Here is a 22,783-nt window from a genome sequence, read left to right as displayed (position 1 = left end):
CAGGACGGCCTGTTTCTCCGCCTCACGGTCCGTGTCCCCAGCAGTGCCCTCTCCCCTCTCAGCTGCCTAGAACAAGCCATGCTCTCTCCCTTTTTTCTCGCAGGAGAAGAGCTGATAGAACTCATTCTTACTAAGGTAGAAATGACTGCTAGGAAATGAGAGACCAGTAGAATGGAGAGAGCATAGTATCAGGAAGCAGGAGACCTGAGTTCCAGTTGTGCTTAGGCAGAGATAAGCCCTTTCTCCGAGCCTGATCACCCCTGTAGGCAGTTGCCTGGTCTGCTGACCATCAGGCCTGTCTGGACGGAGGATCTGAAGGAAAGAGGTGGGGCAGGGGAAGGGAGGCCAGAGCAGAAGGTCAGGACAGGGAGAGAATTCAAGGAAATGCTTCTTCACACGGCTACAGTCAATGGGAGTACCCAGGCCCCAAAGAGGGTGGCGTGGGACAGGGAGCCAGAGGAGGGAATGGAGACTGGCTGGAGGCAGCCCATTGTGGTCGCCTGGGAGTCTTGGCAATGGGACAGGTGAGCAGGCTGGGTAAACCGCCCCCCTGCCGGGGTCAGGAAGGAACCAATGGCTGGCCGCTACACAACCTCTGGCTCAGCTAGGGGCAGGAAGATGAACTGGGCCTGAGTAATGGCCTGGCCGCCTTGCCAGCCCCTACCCCATCTTCTCCCGGCCGCAGGAGGAAATGACACAGCCTCTGTTCCCTAGGGAGTGCTCCAACCATGCCAAAGTCCCAGGGAGTGCAACCTGACTGAATCTCAGCAGGCTGCCAGCCGTCCTCTCAGGAGGAGAGTAATTCATACTAAGGTGAGGAGGACTGCCAGGCATGGGAGATGCATAAGAACAGAAACAGGGAGCCCCAGACCTAGCTCCAGCCTTGCCACTAACAGGCTGGCAGAAGTCATCCATACCTCTTTTCTTGATGCCCAGAGGGGAGCTGAGACCAGAGAGGGAGGCCAGAGGCCCTAAGTCACACACCCCAAACCACAAAGGCACTGCCGTGTGCTCCTCTTACTCACTCCAGCTGGGTCCTCCCTGCAGCCCAGCTTCCCCCTGGATGCTGAGCCGGCCTCGGTTCTCAAAGCCTCCGGGAAAGGCAGCCAATTGCCCCGCTGACAAAGAGAGGAAAATCCCACTTCGAAGGCAGTGCAGGAGCTGGATGTGACTTCTCTCCTCCACAGATGACTCAGCCCAGCTCTTTATCAGGAAAACCGATTTTGCAACAGCTTTTTAAATGGCCTCTCCGCCCCCCCAGTCTCTCCTCCGCCAATCTACCCGCCCCGTGATGCCAGATTCATCTTCCTCTGCCTGGCTTCGCTCATTTCTCTCTCCTGCCTCCCCAGGATGTGGAGGATCAAACAGCAAGTCCTCATCACGGCATTCAGGGCCCCTGCCGCCAGAGCCTGCCTGAGGGCTTACTAACCTGCTCTCTGTGCCCTCCCAGCGGCCACAGAGAACCCAAGGGCTCCCATGCGCCCCCTGGCAGTTCCCGCCTCCCCTGTGTGGTCTGCACCTGATCAGGGGTCCCAAGGTCTTCCCTTCTGTATTCTCCCCTGTCCCCCACATCTTCCACGTGTGCTCGCAGAATAACAATAAAGTCAATGAAGACAACAATAGCCATCATGCGAGGAGCACCAGCCGCTGCTAAGCAAAGGGGTGAGCTTGTATTTTCTCAATGAAACCTCACACCAACTCATAGGGGAGGCTTCCCGACCTGTGTTGTGGAAAAAGAGACCCACAGAATTAGAGAGCTCACCCCGGGTCCCACAGCCAGCAAGGGGGCAGGCAGAGCAGAGTTGGAGCTGGGAGTCTGGTGCCAACCAAGCCTGGGCCCCCTTGTTCTGAAGAGCTCATTTTCCCCATCCCCCATCCAGGCTCAGCCCAGCAGCTGCTGCTTCCAGGAAGCCCTCATGGATCCATCCAGACTCCTGAGATCAGTGCTCCACCCCTAGCTCAAGCCGGCCCCAGGGCCTCAGAGCAGGCTGAGAAAGTTTAGGAGCCAAGGCCTGAGGGGAAGCAGGCCTAGCCCAACTCCTGGCATCTGTAGCTGGAAGTGGGTTGGGATCAGGCAGGAAGAATGGGTGGGTTGGGGGGAAACTAAGAAGAAGGTTGTCAGGTGGGTGTGGGCCTTAGCTGGCAGCAATCCCTTTAGGCCACAAGCATTGCTCATTGCTGGGCCTCTGCTGTAGGGTCCTTTTCTGCCAAGGACCAGGAGCCACCACCCCTCTCCTATCTGCTCTACTGGCCTAAACACCAATCTACAATTACATTTTCAGGGACTTGAATATGGTGACCTAGAGAGAGGCAGGCTTAGCCCCAGGTGCACAGCAAACTGGAAAGGACTGGTTCACAAAGATCCAAGCTCAGACTCGGGCCCCCAGTTCCTACTTGAGCCCAGGTAAGCCAGGCCTGCCCAGCCAAGTCCTCTCCTGTTGCACCAGCCTCCATCACCCCAGCCCTGGGAGCCTCCAGAATATGCAAAGAACTGCCACACCCTGCCCTTCCAGACAGAATGTTTCATCCAGGAGACAAAAGGCAGTGAGCCAGTCTGGGGAGAGATGACTTCCCCCAAACTGCCTCTGCCAGGGGTGTGGTGGGCCTAGTCCATCTCTGGGTCTCCAGCACCCAGCCCAGGGCCTGGCACATTGGGCCCTCCACAAAGATGCAGCCCTTTCTCTTGGCCTGTAGCATCCTGGGGCCAGAGTAGGTCTTCATCCTTTCTCAATGCCCCCACACTCAGCAGAGGCTGGCACTCATTCAGGTGTGGAGGAAATTAATGAATGAAGGATGAGCCCTCCCCAAATCCAAATCCACCTTCACAGTTTGCCCCACCATTGGGAGCCAATTTCTAGAAACCTCTAGATCTCAGATTCATCTAGATTCTAGATCAGAGCTCTAGAGGGTACTTCCTGGAAGAAATGGGGAGAAGGAAGGAGAGAGGGAGCAACATGTCTATGGGAGGAGAGGGAGACGAAACTTCAAATCACAGGGTTTGACCTAAGAGGCAGAATATTCCATTAAGCACTGCGAGAATTAATTAGGAAGAAGGAATCCCAGAAGGCTTCCTGGAGGAGGAGGCATATGTATATGCTCTAGGTCTTGAAAGATGGCGCTGTGGAGGCTTTCCAAGCAATAGTGCCAGCCCAGCGGAAGCTGGAAGGCTCAAGGCAATCCCCACCCCACTCCCCTCCACCACCCCTACCCCAAATCAAGACCAGCTGGAAAGGAAGGCACCTTTGAGAGGAACACAGCCCAACGCTGGGCTTGCCCGTAGTCTGAGAGTGAATGGGGTATTCCAGGGGGAGTTCCACCGAAGCTGTGTACATTACATGGCACATTCCCCCAGGGGACCAGCGGCACCGTGGTACCTGGGCCTCCAGGTGGGTTACACAACGGCCCACCGTCCAGGCCGCAGATTCAGCCTGACCCTGCTCTGCATCCGCCTCGGCCTCCTCAGCCATCTGTCTGGGCCGCTTCCCTCTTCCAGAAGAGGCTGCTGCAGCGAAAGTGAAGGCCAGCACCCTGTGGTAAATTCCCCACATTCCTTCCTCACAGAAAAATAAATAGCCTGGGAGAAAGAACGCAGGAGGAATGATAATGACGGCCTGGCCCGGGCTTAGAGGAATCCTGGCAGCAGGGTAACGAGCGCAGGGAGCCTGAGCGCCTGGAGGAGCCCAGGGCCACAGTGGACCCGGTGCCTGTCCCCTGGAGGCTGCCGGGCCCTGGGCTCCTGGAGGCTCCCTAGGCCATGCCAAATCTCTGAGGTCTCAAGCTTGCTCACATCTGCCTAAGAAGGCTCTGGGAATCCCTTGGTCAGGGCAGGTGACTGCGGAGGGCAAACTTGTCCGGGCGGGACACACTTGACTTTTATCACTCAAGCTGCTATTTGCTGGGAATTTCTTAAGTTCCAGACATTCGGTTTAAGTAGTATCATTAGGTTATTATGTTGTTTCATTTTCTCTTTGCAAGCTATGGCCTGGGGATGCCATTATACCCATTTGACAGAGGAGAAAACAGGCTCAGAAAGGTTTTTGGGCTTTGCCAAGGTTATCTGGCCGGTTAGTGGTATGCGGTCTCCACTCCCGCCTCTCACTCCCACGTCCGTTCAGCCTGCCTGCCCTTTCCAGAAAGCCTTCCTCGACCAAGTCCAGCCGAAGGCGCGGCCTGTTCTCCTCCTATGCCCTGTTCAAGCAGGCGTCCTGTAACACTCGCAGACTGCCTTCCGTAGATCACCTCACCTCTCTGGGTCTCGACTCCCTCAACAGTGAAACAGAGATCATAATATCTGCTTTGCAGAGTCGCTGCTGCGTAAATGAGATGCAGAAATGCTTCCTGTGGTATGAAATTTTGTACTCGCCTGAGGGGGACCGAACTCAGCTGTTTGCACAAAGCCCCCTCTGCATAACTCTGCAAGGCCCAGGCTCTGTTTGTCTGTCTCTTTTCCTCCCTTCTCGGGCCCTCTCTGGGTCTGGTCTTGCTCTTCTGCTCACAGTCAGACACAGCCCAACTGCCCCGCACTCTCAGATCCCTCCCTCCCCCAGCATCCTCTCGGCAAAGGCACCCCAGCATCCATCTCGAGCCAACATGTTGTAGCAGAGAGAACCAGGTTTGAATCCCAGGTATGCCCCTTGCTAGACGTGAGTGCCCAGGCCCTTTGGGAGTGCCCCAGCTACAAGAGTCCCGGGAGGGAAGGCGCAGCCATGGCTGGCTTCCACCTCCCTACAGCCTGGAGGGCACCGTGGCCCAGGGCATGCGGGAGGCTGCCGACCCTGCCATGCGCTCATGCCATCCCCCAGTGACCAGGCCTGTCTGGCTCACCTCCAGCAGGAGGAGTCCGCTGCCAGAGGACAGGCTGGACCACCCAGCCCTTGCCTGCTCCTTGTCCCTCAAACTGCAAAAAAAACAGAAGACTAGAGGCCAAGAGATTTGGCCCCAGGATCTGTCCTGTCACAGTTTGGGTGAGACACTGGACTATTTCCTGACCATCTTTGGGCTTCTGTTTGTCCATGTGTCCAAAGAGAGGATCAGACTGGAACAATGATTCCTAGAGTATGGTGTCCCACGCCTCTAGCGGAAGCCAAAGGATCTAAGTGGGACCCCGAGACCTGAAATCATACTAGGTAGGTAGGTTTCACGTGGGTAGTGACAGAGGAGTGTAACGAACACGTCAAACCTGTGAAGGGCATATTCCTGTTTGGGGAAAAGTAGGTATTTCGGTAATGAAAGTTAGACACTTTAAAGGAAAAAAGGAAGTAGAGGTGGTGATGGACTCATTCCCTCCCCCGATATTTACTGTACCCCAGCCAAGGGCATGGCACTGTTCACAGCCATGAAGAGTGACGGACAAAGGTCCCTGCTTGCATTCTGGTAGGGGAGCAAGATGACACCTACACGAGTTAACGAGATAAAGCAGGGACGAGACATATACTGACTGCATGGGGGAGGGGGAGGGTCTGCAAAGAGAAATACAGTAGCTGAAGCCTCTGAGAAGTCACACCTGCGTGAAGAAGTAAGCAGGTGAGGGAGTGAGGCCTGCGTGTGTGTAGGAAAAGAGAGAGATCAGGCAGAGGGAACAGGGAGTGTTAAGGTCCTGAGGCAGGCTCGCACCTGGCAGGTCTGAGGATGGGGCCCGTAAGGTGGATGTGGGGATGGATGCGGGGATGGGGTGCCTGGGTGGCTCAGAGGGTTAAGCCTCTGCCTTCAGCCAGGGTCATGATCTCGAGGTACTGGGATCGAGCTCCGCATTGGGCTCTCTGCTTCCCCCGCTCTCTCTCTGCCTGCCTCTCTGCCTACTTGTGATCTCTTTCTCTCTCTCTCTGTCAAATAAATAAATAAAATTTTAAAAAAAGAAAAAAGAGAAGAAAAGAAACCAAGTTCTCTAATGGTTCATCAGGATCTGAGGGATCCCCCTACTTGGCAGCCATTTGTGCATGCACGCGTGCACGTACACACATGCGTGCGGGCACACACGCATGCACGTACACACCCTGCAACATGCATTCTCGTTAGCTTCTCAGTGCTGGCGACAGCCTACCCTGCAGCAGCACCTCCGCCTCTGTGCTCTCGCCAACACGCACAGGCGCTGCCTGTTTCACGCCTGCAGTACACGGAGGCCTGCCGGCACCCCCTCAGAGGGGGCAGAACCTATACGCGAGTGTGTATGCACTGAGCACCTGCACGTGTGCCAGCAAGACACACGGCTCCCCGGGTGGCCAACTGGCCCAGATGCACCTGCTGCAGGCGGAGGGCCCATGCAGCCCTCTCCCGCCAGCTTGCCCAGTCCACCCATGGGGAGCTGAGTTGCCACACGGCCCCTGCCTGGAGGGCACACACTACTGTAAAAGGTTAAGTGCACGGCGAGTGTGACTTCAAATTCTCTCCAGCCTCTCTGCCCTTCGGTCCTGGTCTCCACTTTCCAGCAATACGCAATACGTAAGAATCTACCCCCGATACTCAAATGTGCCAGTGGGTTTTGTCCTTGCGGAAAGTGTCCCCTTTTCTACCCATGCTGCAATTAAACAGAAAAGCCATGTAAAATGCCTCGCAGGGCACTGTAAATGTTACCAGCTGCCACCAGCATTACCACATGTCACCATCCCCGTCCCTGGCTTTGTGCCTTCAGGTTGTGGGGTTGGGGGGTGCGGGTATACAGAGCAGCTGATGAGCAGAGAGGCTGTTCCCTCTCTGACCCAGAGCAGAAACCTGCAGGTGCTCAAGGATCCCTCAGCAAGTATGTCCCAAAGGCACATTCCTGGGATCCACCCCAGCCCTGGACCACAGATTGTCCACCTTAACAGTCCCCCTGAGGGGTTCTGAAACACTGCCAAGTTGGGGACCCACTGGGCTTTACAATGCATGCTTTTATTAACGTGTTTATAAGTGAATTAACATACGAGGAAATGGCTGGAACATAGTTTGATACATAGGGAGACCCCATAATGTTAACGAAAAATACACTTAAGAAGATACATGCATTTACGTAATATGCCATCCCTTGGCTGTGCGCCCTTTTCTCGTTTTACCAGCCCCTTCGCATCTGTCAGAGACAGAAGCCGAGCAGGGATTGTTACACTATTTTCTAGACCAAACGACTGAGGCAGAGAGCGACCAAGGGGCCTGGCCAGAATCTCCCAGAATGCAGCTCTCCCTCGGCTCAACATCATGAGGCCCCAGGGCCTTATCGCCCCATCCCCAATCGCTCTGACTTTTGGCCCACAGTGTACCTGTCCTTTCCCTACGGGCTTGCGAAGCCTCCAGACACACATGACTTCTCCAGTAACTCCAGGTTCGCCAAGAACAGGACAACCACAAACAGGTCAGTTCCTTCTAGCCATAATGTCCCTCTCACCGGGCAGTGCAGGGGCTCCCCCAATTCCCTCAATGGTACCTTACATGCTACCATTTGATCCCAAGTGGTCCTTCTGTTCCCAGCACCCCCAGTTCAAATGCCAGCTGAGCAGATCACTACCTTGAGCACGTCCTATAAATGCTACGCCCAGCTTTCCCCCTTGTAAAGGGCTCCCCTCATCCCTACCCCGCAGCGTGGTTCTGCGGACTAGATCTCAGATGTGCCAAGCACCTAGCATCAGGCCTAGCACGGATGCTCCTGGGAGGACACAGCGCCGTGGACTCACAGGCTCAAGCGGAAGCTTCTGGAAGGCAGGGATTCTGTTTCATTCACCTGTGTACCCACACCTACCGAGTATAATGTGTGCTCAATAAACATGTGTTGAATGAACACAGAAATGAAATGATATCTCCAAAACAACTCTGTCCTAGTCCCTGCTTCCCCTTCTATTTCATGACCCATTTCCCAGCTTAGGGGCTGGAGGCTCCGAGCAGGAATGGTCAGGGCCAAGAAGGGATGGGTGACGGGTTCATGGGAAGTGCCAATGACGGCCATCCGGGGAGGGTGGTGTTCTTCGAGCTCTGAATGTAATCCTGTTGACTCAGAGGCATAAATAATGCACTAGCATGTTCTCTCCTCACTGTCCTGTCATGCTAAGAATAGCACCGGCTACCCTTTCAGGAATTCCACAGGGAAGAGAACAGGACACCAAGATGGAGACAGGCAGGGAACAAGGTCTTGCCAGGCTGTGGATGGTCAAGCGCCCTCCCTCCAAGCCCAGCTTTCCAAGCCCGTGAAGACAAAGGACCCTGCACATCAGAACTCAAAGGGCTCTTCCAGGCACCTGGTCAGGGGCTCTCCAGGGGAAAGGAAGAAGCCAGAGAAGATGGGACACCACCCCACCCTCTTCCTGTTATCCTCTCCTCCTCCCTTCCCATGCCCCTCCTAATACGCCCAGGCCTCAACCACCCCACCACACTCCTCCCCGTCCCTGTTCGTGCGATGCATAAATACAGAGTGGGTGGTTCCCCTCTTATGTGTCTCATATGTAAAACTTCAGAGAGACAGGAAGATTCTGTAGCTTTCAATTTTTAAAAAAATGTTTAAGTTTAAAAGCGACCCACCTAGAACAGGGCCTCTCAAACTCCAATGTACACTCAATGTAATTGTTCAGGGATGTTGTTAAAACGCAGATTCGGACTCAGGAGGCGGAGGGTGAGGCCTGAGAGTCTCTTTCTAAGAAGTTCCAGGTGATGCTGATCGTGTATCCATAGGCCATATACTGAACACAGGAAACAGTATTTGCCTACGATACAGATGGAGAGGGCACCTGGGTGGCTCAGTAGGTTAAGTCTCTGCCTTAGGTCATGAGCCTCAGGCTCAGATCATGAGCTCAGGGTCCTGGGATCTAGACGGCATCGGGCTCTCTGCTCAGCAGGGAGCCTGCTTCCCCCGGCTCTCTACATGCCTCTCTGCCTACTTGTGATCTCTCTTTCTCTGTCAAATAAATAAATAAAGTCTTAAAAAACACACAAACAATACAGATGGAGAGGCTTAGGCCCAGAGAGCAGAAGGGAGGTACCCAAGAGCACACAGCAGACCTAGGCTCAGAACACAGTCCCCCCAACTCCTCCTAGGATTTGCTGGGACAGACTCTGGAGTTGAATAGTGCTGCTTGGAGTGGGGCAGGGGACAGGAGGCAGTGACAGGCAGTGGCCAGAGATCCAGGGGCAGGCCTTCATTCAGCCACACCAAACCTCCTTGTGGCCACAGGCTCTCACAGGAATAAAAGAAAGTAAGAATTCTCCTGAACAGAGGCACTCAGCCGAGTAGGTAGCTAAGAACATGCCCTCACCAGCCTGCGTTTGAGGCCTGATAGACCACCAGAACCTCCTGGAAGGCAGGTGCGTCTGATGGCCATTAGGCTGCAAAGAAGATCCGGACATTGGGTAAGGAGCCTAGGGGAGTGTGGAAGGACCCTGGGACAGCTCTCTCAGGGTGCAGCTCCAAGGGAAAGGAGAGAGAAGGCAGGACCAGCCTCCCACACCAGCGCTGGCAGTCACTCCTCCTTCCCAGGATGGGCCTCAAACCCCTTCCCAGGCTCTAGGCCCTGCATAACCAGCCCCGCTGCCCGTGAGCCCCCTGTTGCAGCCTCCCCCCAAAAGGAGCGTATCTTCCTGTCATACTGCCCCTCCTTCAAGCGCTCAGAGAGGGCCCAAGCACCTCCTCACCCCAGAGCCTTGGCATCAGCTGCTACTTAGAAAGCCTAGAATGCTTTCTTCCTTACCCCCTGGGTTGTCCCTTTCTGACCACACTTCTCACCCTTCAGGTCTGTTTCTGGGTCTCAGGGAGGGCTGCCTGCCCTCAGAGGTCACATTCCTCTGCCTCTCCTCCAAACTCTCATTAGATCTGTAATTCCATCATATTTTTCTGAGCGTCAGTCTGCCCTGACTGACGACAGTTAGCAGCCCTGGAGGGCAGGGGCCTTGGCTGTCCTTCCTCTGCTCTGCCCCTGCATTGCTGGGGCTCCGTAAACTTTTGTCAACTGAGGGAAGGAAACGATGGATAAAAACATGGCTCACATCACTACTGCAAAAACCTCCGTGGTTTCTGGCCCTGCTCACCCTGAAGAAGTTGTACAAGACTGGGGTTCGCAAGATTCCCTCGGTCCAGTCCTCTGCTCTGCTGGTCTCCAGCCCAGTGGGCTTCACAGGGCACCTCGCTCCCTGAGATGGGTCTCTACCATGGTCTGCTGGGTTGAAATGAGAGATGGAGTCTGGCAAAGACTTGGGAAGCTGTCAAGAGCTTTCACTGCTAGCACCACTCTGGTGTGTCTGAGGCCCAGAGAGGGAAAGAGCCCCAGTCAAGGCCACACAGCCAGCAGGTGCTGACAAGAGATCCCAGGCGCACAGCTTAAGCCTATGGCTGAGCTTCAGGCCCACCCAGGCTCAGTGAGAGCGCCATCTGCCTGGAGGCTGGGCAGGGGTAGGGGAGGGAGAACATTCAGCCTCAGGCCCAGAGCCAGGGTGGGGTGGGCGGAGCCCCCAGCGGGAGCCCTGAGTGGGGCCTGGCAGCTGGGCCTGGGGGAGCCAACTGGCGCCCGCTGGGTGATGGCATGCTGACTCCCCATGCGCGTGACAGTCTATTTTTTAATCAGCGCCCTCCCCCCAACTCCATGTACCCTCCCAAAGGGCCCAGTATCAGGAATCATGTCCTGGCTGAGACCAGAGCCACCTTGGAGACTAGGGGGAGGATCCCCAAGTCCCATCGCTTCAGGGAGCCCACGAGTACTAAACATCAGGGCAGGAGGGTTGGCAAGGAAGAGCACCTCCCACCTGTGTGACCTTGGGTGGGTCCCTGGACCCTCTGACCTCAGTTTCCCCATCCGTATAGTGAGGGAAGGCATGCCAGACTCCACAGGAGGTCACTTCAACTCAAATTCTTGGGATCATGACACTAATGACACCCACTCGCCAGGCCCTGGCAGAGCTTCTGGGCCCACAGCCCTCCCAGGGTACACTTGATCCTCTCTGACCTACTCTCAGGGGACAAGGGGGTTGGGGAGAAAAGAGGCTGAGCTGCCTCAAGGGCCAACCCCAGAACCCCAGATCCCAGACCTCAGGTTCCTCTTTCCAGGACCTGAGGGACAGAGATGAGGGGGATCAAAAGGAATGCTGTGTGTTCTTAAGCAGGTGGCCTGGCCTCTCTGAGCCTCTGGCACACCATCTAGTAGAAGAGTTTGTACAGAAGCTATCTTCTGTACAGAAGCAAAACTGCCTGGGTTAGAATCTGGCCGCTTACCAGCTATGTGACCTTGGGAAGTTCACTTAACCTCTCTGTGCTTCAGTTTCCCATCTGTAAAACACTGATAATAACAGCACTTACTTCATGAAGTTGATGACATGTAAAGACCTTAGGATGCCCTTGGCACACAGTTAAGTAACCATAAACATTAACTTTTTTTTTTTAAAGAACTTTGGTTTTTATCTATCGAACACTCTTAAGTCTCCAAGAAATTTTATTCCAGAAGATTAGATGTGTGAGTCTCCAGTCAGCCTCCTCTCTGTCTGTGGGACTCATTCAGCCCGCCCCTTCCTAGCCTCTCCTGCTGGCTCCATGTTCTTAATGTCCGCCGAGCTCTTTCTCGCCCATGATCCCCTCACATCTTTTCTACCCCATTTCATCACAGCTCAGAACCAGAGCCTGAGCCCCAGAGGAAACGAATGATTTGCCCAAAACCACCAACCAGTTAGCTAAAACCAGAGGTTCAAGTATTTGTTCCCGAAGTGCAGTCCAGGCCCTTTTCCACTGCACTGTACCCATCCTCTGGCCATCAAAACCTGTTTCTGGCTAAACATCAAAAAGCCACTTATCCCAGGGGCGCATGGGTGGCTCAGTGGGTTAAAGCCTCTGCCTTTGGCTCAGGTCATGATCTGGGGGTCCTAGGATGGAGCCCTGCATTAGGCTCTCTGCTCAGCAGGGAGCCTGCTTCCCTTCCTCTCTCTCTCTCTGCCTACCTATGATCTCTGTCTGTCAAATAAATAAAATCTTAAAAAAAAAAAAGCCACTTATCCTGATATGAATCTTGAGCTAGTGTCCATCTCCTCAAAGGCTTGCTATTTTCACAGAGATCAAAACATGACAATACTATCTAAGAAGGAATAGTTATCTTTTTTAGCATTTATCATCATTTAATTTCAAGACAACAATAAAGATAGGGTTTATTATTATTTCTATTTATAGATGAGGAAATGCAAGCCCAGAAAGGTTATAGAATGTGCCTCCGATCTCCCAGCTAGCCAGGAGGAGAACCCAGGGGTCCAGCCACCGAATCTGCATGTTAGCCATACAGGAAACTGGTCACACAGGAGTAGGCTGAATTTTGCTTCACTTGCAGTGGCCCTGGGAGGCTGGGCAGGGGAGGAGAGGGTTGCTACAGCTCTACACTATACTGCCTCAACGAGTGGAAAAGATGAAGCCAGGATGGTGGAATTTCAGGCAGTGGCCAGTTGGTAAAGATTTCATTCTGGAGAGAGAGGGCTTTTGTAAGCCTCTGGAATTACAGGGCCTGGAGGCTGTCCCCACATTGATTCCTCTGGCCACACTGGGTAGCGACTGAGCCCCAGGGTCCGGGGACAGTTCACAAAGAACTATGAGCTCACACATACACAGGCCTAACTCAAAAGAGCCCAGCCACCCCCTCTGACCAGATCACAGGCCAGGGGCTCCTTTGGGTCTGCAGCCTGAAGCCATGAGGGATGAAGGCATTTTCATAATCTGCAGCCAATGGTCGCCCCCACCCGTACCCCAACCCCAGCTTCTGGTTTAAACCATTTATTGTCCTTTGAAATGCCCTTCCTCCCAACCAAATCCCTCCCCTTCTTCTAGATCCAGGTCCTGGACATGTCTCCTCCATGAAGCCAGCCATGACCACTCCTCCAGAAAATAGTCAGGTCTCCACTCCAGTGGAATGAGAGAGGCCTTCCCTAACCACCAACACAAAGTAGCCCCTTCAAACTGTCCTCCATCTCAGTAGCATGGCTTTTGTGTATATATATATATATATATATATATATATATGTATGTATGTATATATATATATATACATATATATATCTTTTTATCAGATAGATAAATTATATACATATATAATTGGTAGATAAATTATATACATATATAATTTATCTATCTGAAAATGTCTTATTTCTTTGCCATCCATTTTCTGGTCTATCTCTCTGATCAAAATGTGAGCTCCTTGAGGACAGGGACCCATCTATCTGTCTTGTTCACCACTGTAACCCTAGTGCCTAAGGACCCACCTCATCCTGTAGCTAGCCAGGGACACTGAAGTCCATAAAAAGAAAGGGATTCATCCAAGGTCACACAGCAAGCAAGCACAGATATCGGCTTAATACCCAGCTCCCTGATCTGCAGCCCAGGGCACTTGGCCATCCACCCCCCCCCGCCCCCCCATGACCCTCTGCTGGCCTATCTAGTCCCTGCCTCCACACAACAGTGGGGGCCAGAGCCTACAAACCCTCCACAATGGAGGCACCCAACCCAAGCTGGGCAGCCCTGCCTGCTTCCCCCCTCGGTCCCGCCCTTCCTGGCATCAACAGCTCTGATGAGCTCATGTCTGGAAGGCTGGGAGCTGCCCTGAAGGAAAGGTGCCTCTCAGGCCAGGCCCCTAGACCTGCAGGTGTGTAGAGCCCATGCAACGTCAGCACCGGCAGGTGGAAGGAGTGTGCTGACCCATGCCTCGTCTACCTTCTAGGCTCAGGGTGACATGTGGCAACCATGGCGAGAGGGCACAACCAGGGGGAAAAGAACATTCAGAGAAGTTTCCTCCTGTGCTTCTCCCATCTCTATAGATCTTCCTGTGTCACTTGCCCCCCTCCCTTATCAAGGAGCTGCTGTCCTAAGGAAAGTGGCTCTGCTGCCTTCTACTCACAGAACTGCCCTGGGCCGATCTCATCCCATCCCCAGACTCAGTCTCCCCAACTCTAGAATGGGGAGCTTAGATAAAATGCTGACCGAAGAGGCTGAGGATTCTCTATGAAGTGGGCACCTGAATACTACAGGCTTTTGTCCTTTTGCTCACCTTAGGGGAAGGGCAACAGCCAACAAGAGAGGGAAGGGGGTAAAGGTTTTATTTTAACCATAAATGATGATTCCAACCACAGCTTAATTTGGGTGCTAGTTTGGGATGTGGGGGGAGCTAGTCCACAACCTGCAAAGTGGGGGCCACCCTGAAAAAAGTGGGAGCTGGGGGCAGCACAGCAGCAAAAAACTTGTCTTTCAGAAGTTCTCTGAATATCAAACTATAGTGATTCTGGGGCATTCCCCTTGTACAGATGGGGAAACTGAAGACCAGAGAGAAGAGCCAAACCAAGGTTTCATATAGAGACAGAGGCCGGGGACCCCACTCCAAATGGCATTTTCAACTCCCTGGAGGAGCCCCATCCCAGTGCCTGAGGTTGGTCTGTGGCTCTGTCCCCCAGCATAGGACGGGGTCAGGCGTGGGGGTGGTGACAGGCTGGTGGGCACCACGACTTCCAGTCCCTCCCAGCATACCCTAGTCCCTCTGATCAGCATCTGATCTCATCCCACCCTTGCAACATGACAGGGGTGGGGCACCCTGGAACTGCCTTTTCACCCATCTGGTCCCTGCTGTCTCCAAGGCAGTTGTCCCCTCAGGGGTCACTCTACTCACTCTCTCATGGGGAGCCAGAGAGGACAAGGCTTGTCTCCAGATCGCACAGCAAGTTGGTTTATTCCAGAGCCACTTGTCACTCAGGATAAAGTGGGAGTGGGGTGTCTGGCTCTTCCCTGCTCACTCTGGCTCCTTGTAGACAACCCAGACGGGGAATACAGGGGGTCCCTGTCCCAATCCAGAGTAAGCCCATAACTGGGGGTGGGGAGAGGGAGAAAGGGAGACCCTTTCCCCAGAGCCCTCAGAGAAGCCTTCTCAGGGGTTCTTTGGAGCCCCTGATTCCGCAATGTAGGGGCTCGGTAGGAGCCCCACCCTCCCCTCACTTCACTTCCATGGCCCCTCACCTCGGAGTAGTGGTCCGGGAGTTGTGCGAATCTGAGATAGAGCCCTTAAGACAGTTCCTTCTCTGCCCCCCTAGGCGCTCAGGAAGGGCCTCGATTTCCCCAGAGCGCTCGGCCGGTGGTCCCCGCGGTCGCAAGGTCCCGCGTCCTGCAAGCCTCGCCCTCGCCCTCGCCCTCGCCGCCGGAGCCCGGCGCCGCCGCCCCGCCCGCGGGAAGGGGGACGCGAGGCCAGCACACGCCGTTCTGCTACCCCACGAGCGCCCATGTTGGTCAACCCGGCGCGAGCCCGGCCCGCCTTTCCCGGAGCCGGCTAGGGGCCGCAGACCCCTCCGACCGGTGCCCACCCGTCAGCCCTGGCTGTCCCGGTCCCCGAGGTGCTTGCGGGTTGGGACTCGAAGGCCGGAGCCCCCGCGCAGCCCCGAGAAGTAGCTTCCCCGCGTCGGGGCGTCTTTCCGCTCCGGGGCTGCTCCAGAGATTCCCGATTTTTCAGACTACCCCCACCCCCGCCCCGGCCCCCCGCCACGGTACAGATGGGAAAACTGAGGTCCACAGTGTAGCAGCGACTCGGCCAAGGTCACCCTGCGCGCGGGCACTGGAGCCCAGATGTGCCACCTCCACCTGCGCGGCGCGGGGAACAGCACAGATGGGAAGGGGCGAGGCTCGCCGGGCGCCGGCACCCCTGCCCCGCCAGCTCCCCTCACTCACCTCCTGCCGCCGCGCGCTGTCCCCGGGCTCACCGGCGCCGCCGCCGCCACCGCGTACCTGGCCGCGTCCGTCAGTGCGCCCCGCCCCCGAGACCCCCGCAGTCTCCGCTCCGCCCCGGGCGCCCCCTCCGCGTCGTTGCCGCCGCCGCCGCCACCACCTAGCGGGCTGCTCCGGGACCCGGAGCCGGGAGCCGGGAGGGCTGGGCGGGCGGGCGAGACGCGCTCCTGCCTCTCGCTCCCCGGGGCCCTAGCGCCGCCCCGCCCGCCGCCCCGCCCAGCCCCCCCGAGGGGCGACTCCCTCAACCCCACCCCGCGGGCTCGGCCCGGGGATCCCGGCGGTGCTCCTTTCCTCCCGCTTTCCTCCCTTGTGCCACACTCGAATGTCTCTCCGTTGCCTCCTCCTTTTTTGTTTCTCCAGGTCGGTCCCTAAATCTTCTGCTTTCATTTCACCCAGTTCTTCCTGTCTCCCCATCTTTTCTCAATCCCACCAACCACCCCCTCTTAAATGGGTCTTTGTGATTCTTTCCCCATAACTGAACCACCCCCACCTCCCCAGACCCTTTCCTTTCATACCCAGATGCTGTACCCCTCAGGGCCATCTTCCCTCCCCCTTCTCAGCCCTGGTGCCTAGAATAACTGTCTACCTCGGTAGGACTCAGGCAAATGGGGACTGAGGAAGGTTGCCACCTCCCCTCTGGCCTGGGGCCATTCCAGGGCTTAACGGGTAGGTCAGCAACAGTAGGGGGTAGGGAGGCTGTGTGGCTCCTGCGTTTCAGTTCCCCATCTTTTCGTTGAACTAAACACCACTCAGATTGAGCTCAGCAGAGCCCCAGGACAGTGGTCAGTGTGCATCAGAATCAAGGGGATGCTGTTACAAGTCAAGACGCCCACCTTCTAGCACCCCCTCCCAGTGGTGAGGAGGCCGTGGGCTCGGAACAGTTCTGATAACAAGCACCCTTTACACTCCCACCAATTTTGAAACAAAACTACGCTTGGAAAAATGTTGATCTGGGTTTTCACCAGAGTTTCCCTAGGTCCCAAGTACCCCACCCCTCCAACCAGGGTGGTTCCACTTTCATTTGTCTTTCATATCAAGGTTCTGTGTTTAGATTTCTGCTAGAGGAAGTTAGAAGTGTGCTGACAGGAGCCCACCCTACCAGAGGTCCTGTGAAACCCAGAGCTGCAGGGGGCCTGGGTTTGGGGGACATCCCCTCTCCCCAGTGGGGACAGCATGCAGGAGATCCCCCGCAGGAGGTTGGGGTGGTTCAGGTGACAGAGGGGCAAACCCTCCCTGGCTGCTCCCATCCCTCCGGTGGGCCTCAGGATCTGCAGAAAATTCTTCTGGTCCCATGGTAGCCTTAGTGCTGGGGCTGTCCCAAGTGGAGGTGGGAAGCATGGAGGGGGTCCTGGGGATTGGCACCGGGTAAGCTACTTCCTGCCTGATGAGTACATGTGCAAGAAAAGTGGCTATAGCCCAGCCTGTGGGAAACCAGGAAACAAACTGTGTGGGTGAGAGAGAGAGAGAGGGAGAGGGGAGAAGCTAGAATTACTGTGTGGGTGGGTATGAAAGAGACAGGGATGGGGAAGAGGAAGGAGGACAGAAAGTGGTTCAGTCTGTACGTAGGTGTGTGACAGTGGGTGTGCAAGAGTGGATATGCCTGTAGGAGAGAATGTGTGCATTCAGGAGAGATTTTAAAGTATAGGTATGTGAGCAAAAGAAAATGGAGAGAAGAACGTTCTTTTAACCTGTATGTAAGGAAGGGAATATATGTGCTTGGATATTTCCAGGTGGGACTGTAGTTCTGCGTACAAATCTGTGTATTCTGTGTGCATATGTGTCCACATGTGAAAGGTAGGCATGCCTGAGTGAGGGATGTGTGTGTGTGTGTGTACTAGTGTATGCCTCACGCATGGGTATGTAGGTGTCTGAGGGCATGCACATGTGTACACGTGTGTGCAGATGTGTAATTATATGTGTGTGCCTATTGGCATAAGAACTGCATAGATGCACCTGTTGGGCGGGGGTGTGAGCGTGTGAGCATATGCAAGGTACATGTGAGCCTGTGCGCCTTGCTCCCACACCATTGCCCTTCTCTTCTGGTCACTGTGGAATGTGGAAGTGAGAGGGGGCATGGATGGTATCCTGCCCGGTCTCTGCTCCGTCCTCTCTCCCACAGACCTAAAGAGCGGGGGCCTTGTCTTTGGCCCAATGATCAAGGTCGGCTCTTATCATGGCCAGGGGCTCCTCTGCCCCAACAGTATAGACACGGCCAGGGGCAGGGTGTATCTGACAAGCCAGATCCACACCCTCATCCCCACCTTAGAGGCTCAGAGCAGTGTCCGGTAAGAGTTGGAAAGGCCACCGAGTCCTTAGATAGATACCCTGGGTCCCCAATAATGAACGGCCTAGAAAAGAGGGAAGGTGGCTCTCCCCAAGCCATAGATACAGGAGGGCTGCATCAGCAGTGGGTCCCAGGTTTCCCTAAGTGTATTCGGTGTGTGTGTGTGGGGGTGAGGGTGAACCATGGCTTGGCAGAATCCTCCACCATCCTCCAGAGCTTGAACAACCTTTTTCCCAGCCCTAGGTGGGTGGAAGAACACAGCCTGCTGCCTCGTTTCCATGGAGACAAGGCAGCACAGAAGGTGGTTGAAAGCAGGGGCCCAGACCTCCTGGGGTTCAAATCTCTGCTCCTCCACCCACAGGCCTGAGACTGGGACAAGTCACTTAAATTCACTGTGCCTTAGTTTCCTCATCTGTGTAGCAGGGATAAGAAAAATATGAACTTCATCCAACTTGTTTAGAGGATGAAATGAAGTAACCTATACAAAGCATTTAGGATGGCGTGTGGCAACAGAACTGGGGCGGGGGGGGGGGAGGTGGGGGAGATGGCAAAAGCCCTGGGTTCTAGCTTTAGCTTGGCACCAACGTACTGTATGACCTTGGACAGGCTGCTTGCCATCTCTGGGCTTCAGGGTCGCCACGAGATTATTTCCAGAATGATGTCAACCAGCCCTGCCCAGTAATGAGCAGCTGAGATGTTGCAGTGAGGGCAGCAGCTCTGGGCTCTCTTGATGAGCTGTGGACCAGCGACTGCTGGCAGAGGCCCAGCCGTGAGCCCTACCCAACACATTCCTGCCCCTATATATTCTCTCCTGATGGCAGGAAACTTAAGCTGCGGGCTGCTACCCACCTCATCTCACTGAACCCTTTGCCCCTTGAGCCTTCAAGGACCCAGCTCTGCCCCACTCAGCTAGTACTCAGGCTCTAGAGAAATGGCACCAGTACCCACCCACCCCAGGTGGTGGGTGCCCAAGGCAGAAGATGCCATGACCCATCCTGCAAACTGCCAGGGGGCACTCAAGAGAGGCAGGTATAATTGTGGCAGGACGGTGTAATTGTCTGAAGATGCTTATAATCCCTTGGCGGTACTGGGAGGAAGCTTTAAAAGGAAGCCCTAATCCGCTAATAACCTGGCAGCCGCACAGGCCTCTTCCCTCCGGATCTCCAGGCAGAGAGAAGGGACTCTGGCCGCTCCCTTTCCCGAGGGAGCAGAAAGGCCAGAGTGGGCTATGACCCAAGACCACCCGGATTTCTACTCTCCCGTAAGACCTAGCTTCCTTCCAGTCTCCACCTCCAAGAAGACTTCCCTGAGACACATCGTCCTAAGGTCACTCCTGTCCCCTCCACCCCTAGAATTGTTCAGGACAGAACTGGAGGCCATCTGGCTGGACATTAAAGGAAGAAATGGACCAGACTTCTAGGAAGAAGAACATGATCATAGTCTCAGCTCCCACACTATGTGACTTGGGCAAGGGACTTAGGTATCTGAGCCTCAGCCGTGTCTCCTGTAAAATGGGGAGATTTTGCTTTAGAAGGCTGCCTTAGAAGACTGTATAGTGAGAGGGTTGAGAATGGGATACTACAAAATGACCAAGCTCTGTGTAAGGAGCCAATAGGAACATGAAAGGTGGCCCCTCTCCACCCTTCATCCATGGTCTTTTCCACTCCAGGAGGTCACAGACAACACTCTCCCCCTGTAACTCCGGGATATGGTGGTGGCTAAGAACAAAGTCCCGTACTCAAAAAGCCATGGTTGAATCATGGCATAGCAGTTTACTAGTCAGGAGTCTTAGACAAGTCACTTATGTTCTTTGAGCCTCAGTCTTCTCATCCATGTAATGGACATAATCATAGTATGTCCCTCATGGAGATTGCTCTGAGGTTAGTGAAATGATATATGTAAAGCACAGTGGGCTTGGCACATAAGGGCTTACTTAACGAATAATAGCTTTCGTACTGTTGAGTCGGTGATGATCATTTTAATTATTATTAATGTCCATCATGTGATCACTCTAAAATTTCCAAAACACTACCCCAATCTAAGATCACTGCAACCTCACAATGGCTCTGTGAGGTAGAGGGGACTCATATTTAATTTTGTTTTCACGAATGAGGAAACCAAGGGAAACTCACCAGAGGAATGCAATTTGCTGGGGTTTGGCCAGTTGGTATCAGGTCTAGAACCAGCACCCATGGCTCCCCACACTCGGCCAGGGTCTATGAGGGGAAAGGGAGCAGGTACTGGGGCTTGCAGGCTCTTGGGGACTTGAGTTTGGGCTGACTCTGGTATGAGGGCCCATCTCCAAGTTCAAGGCCGCAGGGCCCTCCTGGGTCCTCCTTCTTCTTGCCCTTGATGCATCGAAGGCATCTGCTGGATCCTGACCAGCCTCCTGTGTGATCCAAGCATAGGGGAGTGGGGAGATGGGTGGGGGCGATGGTGGCCATGGGTGGTGGTCAGAGCCTGGCAGGAATTATTTCAGAAAAGAGAGTGGGCGGGATGGTCGATGGGCTGTCAGCCAGGGGATCAGCCATGCCTGCAGAGAAACGACGTGTTCCTCCAGTTTTCTGACACATTAACCCTCCCAGGCCTGGGTCCCTCACATGCCCTGTGCCCCCAGCATCTGCTGGCTGTGGCTCCTGCCTCAGCAAGCATGGCTGGGCTCATGTCCTCTCCATCTGGGTCCACGTCAGGGTTTCCAGGGACCCAAGCAATGAAGGTGATTCAGTGTGGGTTTCCCTGTCCGGCCCTGCTCTGCTGTCTCCTTAGCCTGCGGGGGGTAGGGGGGCAGTGAGGGGAGTGGGGGGGAAATGCTCTCCCTTCCTCCTGTCCTCCCTCCTTCCTTTCCTCCATTTCCCCCTCCCTCCCTGACTCCCTTCCTTCCAGCAGTGCACTGTGAGCTCTTCCCTATGCACTGTCTTTGGGTCTTCGCCCAGGCGATACGGATGGATCGGACCATGCCTCTGTCCTCTCTAACAGATGGGAAACTGGGGTGGGGAGAATGTGGTCCAGCTCAGCCACCAATAGGCCACCCAGAGCAGTGTCTTCCTCACTCCGGGGCCCGTTTTTCCACCTGTAAAATCAGGAGGTCCAATCGGATCAGAGATTTTAACCTCGACCTCGAAAACTGCACGAGGGCAAGAGCCTCATGGGCTTTGCCCAGTGCTGCGTCCCCAGCACCCTCGGGCAGCCGGCACACGATGTGTTCAGTGAGGCGGTCCTGCCCTGCCATGGCCTGGAATCCAAGGCCATTTGTTGCCATGGATGATTAAGGGGGGGACGAGAGTGAGGGATGGACTTCTGTTGGCCAAGCCCGATCACAGGGCTTTCTCTCGTGGACTTCTCACGTGCCCTCTTTGACAGAGGAAAGAGTGGGCATAGATGGGGCCCAGCTGGATCTGCACAGAACTCCCAGCCCCCCATCTCCTCACAGCTATTAATTGGGGTGTGTCCAGGGGACTGTGAGGGACCCCGGTGGGCTCTGGCAGCCTAGGAGAAAAGGTCATGAGCTTACCTGGTTTCTGGGCAATCCTGGGTCCCACGCTGGGGCGGGGGGTGGCTATCACCACCTGCTGAGCCTTCACCGTGTCCCAGTCCTTGCTGGCACTGTTATCATGCTGGGGACACCCTTGGGCTTCCCTGGAGCAGCTGGGTGGCTGGATGCCCAGGGCATTGGGCAGGTCTGGTGCCCCTTGGGTGGCTCTGCAGGTCAAGTTGTCCCCATTCCTGCTGGCCACCCTGTCCTCCTCTAAGTTCATGAGCCCTGCCTCTCCCTGCAGGCTCTCCTCGCCACCGCTGTTCTCCTCAGCCTCCAAGGCCAGACACCTGTAGCTGCCATCAGGGATCCGGAAGGTGGAGGGGGTAGAGCTGTCTTCGCCGAGTCCGTGGGGTGGAGGTGGGAGGTGGGGACCCAGCATGGTGCGGCTTCTCCTCAGGGAGGCGGAGAAGCCGGGGCCAGGCTGGCCGCCTGGGTGAGCACCGGTCCTTTCTCCTCTTGGTGTCTCCTCTCTGGCTCGCTGAAGCTTTGTCTTCCTCAGCCAAGTCCCAGAGCTGGGGCAAGGTCCAACTGTGGGGCCCTCCTGGGCTGGGTGGGGTGGTAGGCCCTCAAGCCTTCCTCTCAGCCTGTGTCTGGGCTGTGAGGCCCTCCTTCAAGGTGATTTACCTGCCCAGAGAGAAAAGAAGCAGCACGTGAGACAGTCTGCTGGGTGTTTTGGGTTGAGTTTCTGAGACCTGTCCATCTTAACGGGGCCGTGAGAATGGGCTGGGGTTTGGGGTACAGGTCTCACACACCCATGGGAAAAATCCCAAGCTTCAGCCACTCAGCATCCCGAATTTTCACCATTTCCTTATGCCACATGACCCCTTGTTTGCTTACTATTTTGCCATAAATCAACTTTAAATAACTTACTTCTATTACTTCAGACTTATCTTAAGTACGAATGGCAGGAAAACCACAAGTATGTTGTGCTAAGTCGTTTCCCCCCTAATACACGTTAAATAAATATCTAGTTATTTAAAGATACTTAACTGGGCACCGCCTAGAAAGAATTCTCTCACATGCCAGCAAAGGTACATACACCACAGGAATCCTGGGAACAATGGGGCGGAGGACATAAGGCGGGGCCCAGGGACTCCTTGAGGAGGCTGTGCACCAGGCCAGGGACAGTGGCAGTGATGTGTTTTTGTGCCAGGCTTTGAGCTAGACCCCCAGCCCTGCCACCTGTGGAGCTGACAGCAAGTCCCATGGCCTCTCTGCACCTCAGCTTCCCCATCTGTAAAATAGGAACGTTAATATCTCCAATGTGGTATTGCGTGGAGGATTGAGTGAGAAA

The 22,783-nt window shown here is 55.0% G+C and overlaps 1 protein-coding gene across 2 annotated transcripts in view; it reads right to left on the bottom strand.

The window, feature by feature from the left end:
* SYNPO (synaptopodin) overlaps nucleotides 1-22,783 on the bottom strand; it is a 53,941-nt gene that overhangs the window by 15,019 nt on the left and 16,139 nt on the right. Inside the window, exon 2 of one of the 2 annotated variants that reach the window (XM_045079575.1) lies at nucleotides 21,466-22,113. In XM_045079575.1, coding sequence (XP_044935510.1) covers nucleotides 21,466-21,868 — 403 coding nt within the window. In that variant the 5' untranslated portion in view covers nucleotides 21,869-22,113. Of the gene's footprint in view, nucleotides 1-1,025; nucleotides 1,213-21,465; nucleotides 22,114-22,783 lie in introns of those variants that run through there. The other variant, XM_045079576.1, reaches the window with a different exon arrangement.

Source organism: Mustela putorius, unplaced genomic scaffold, assembly GCF_011764305.1.
Source record: "Mustela putorius furo isolate JIRA1106 unplaced genomic scaffold, ASM1176430v1.1 tig00000407_pilon_pilon_pilon, whole genome shotgun sequence".
Classification (NCBI taxonomy): Eukaryota; Metazoa; Chordata; class Mammalia; order Carnivora; family Mustelidae; genus Mustela; species Mustela putorius.
The sequence above is the reverse complement of the archived record's forward strand: the minus strand, read 5'-3'. Positions and strand labels throughout refer to the sequence as shown.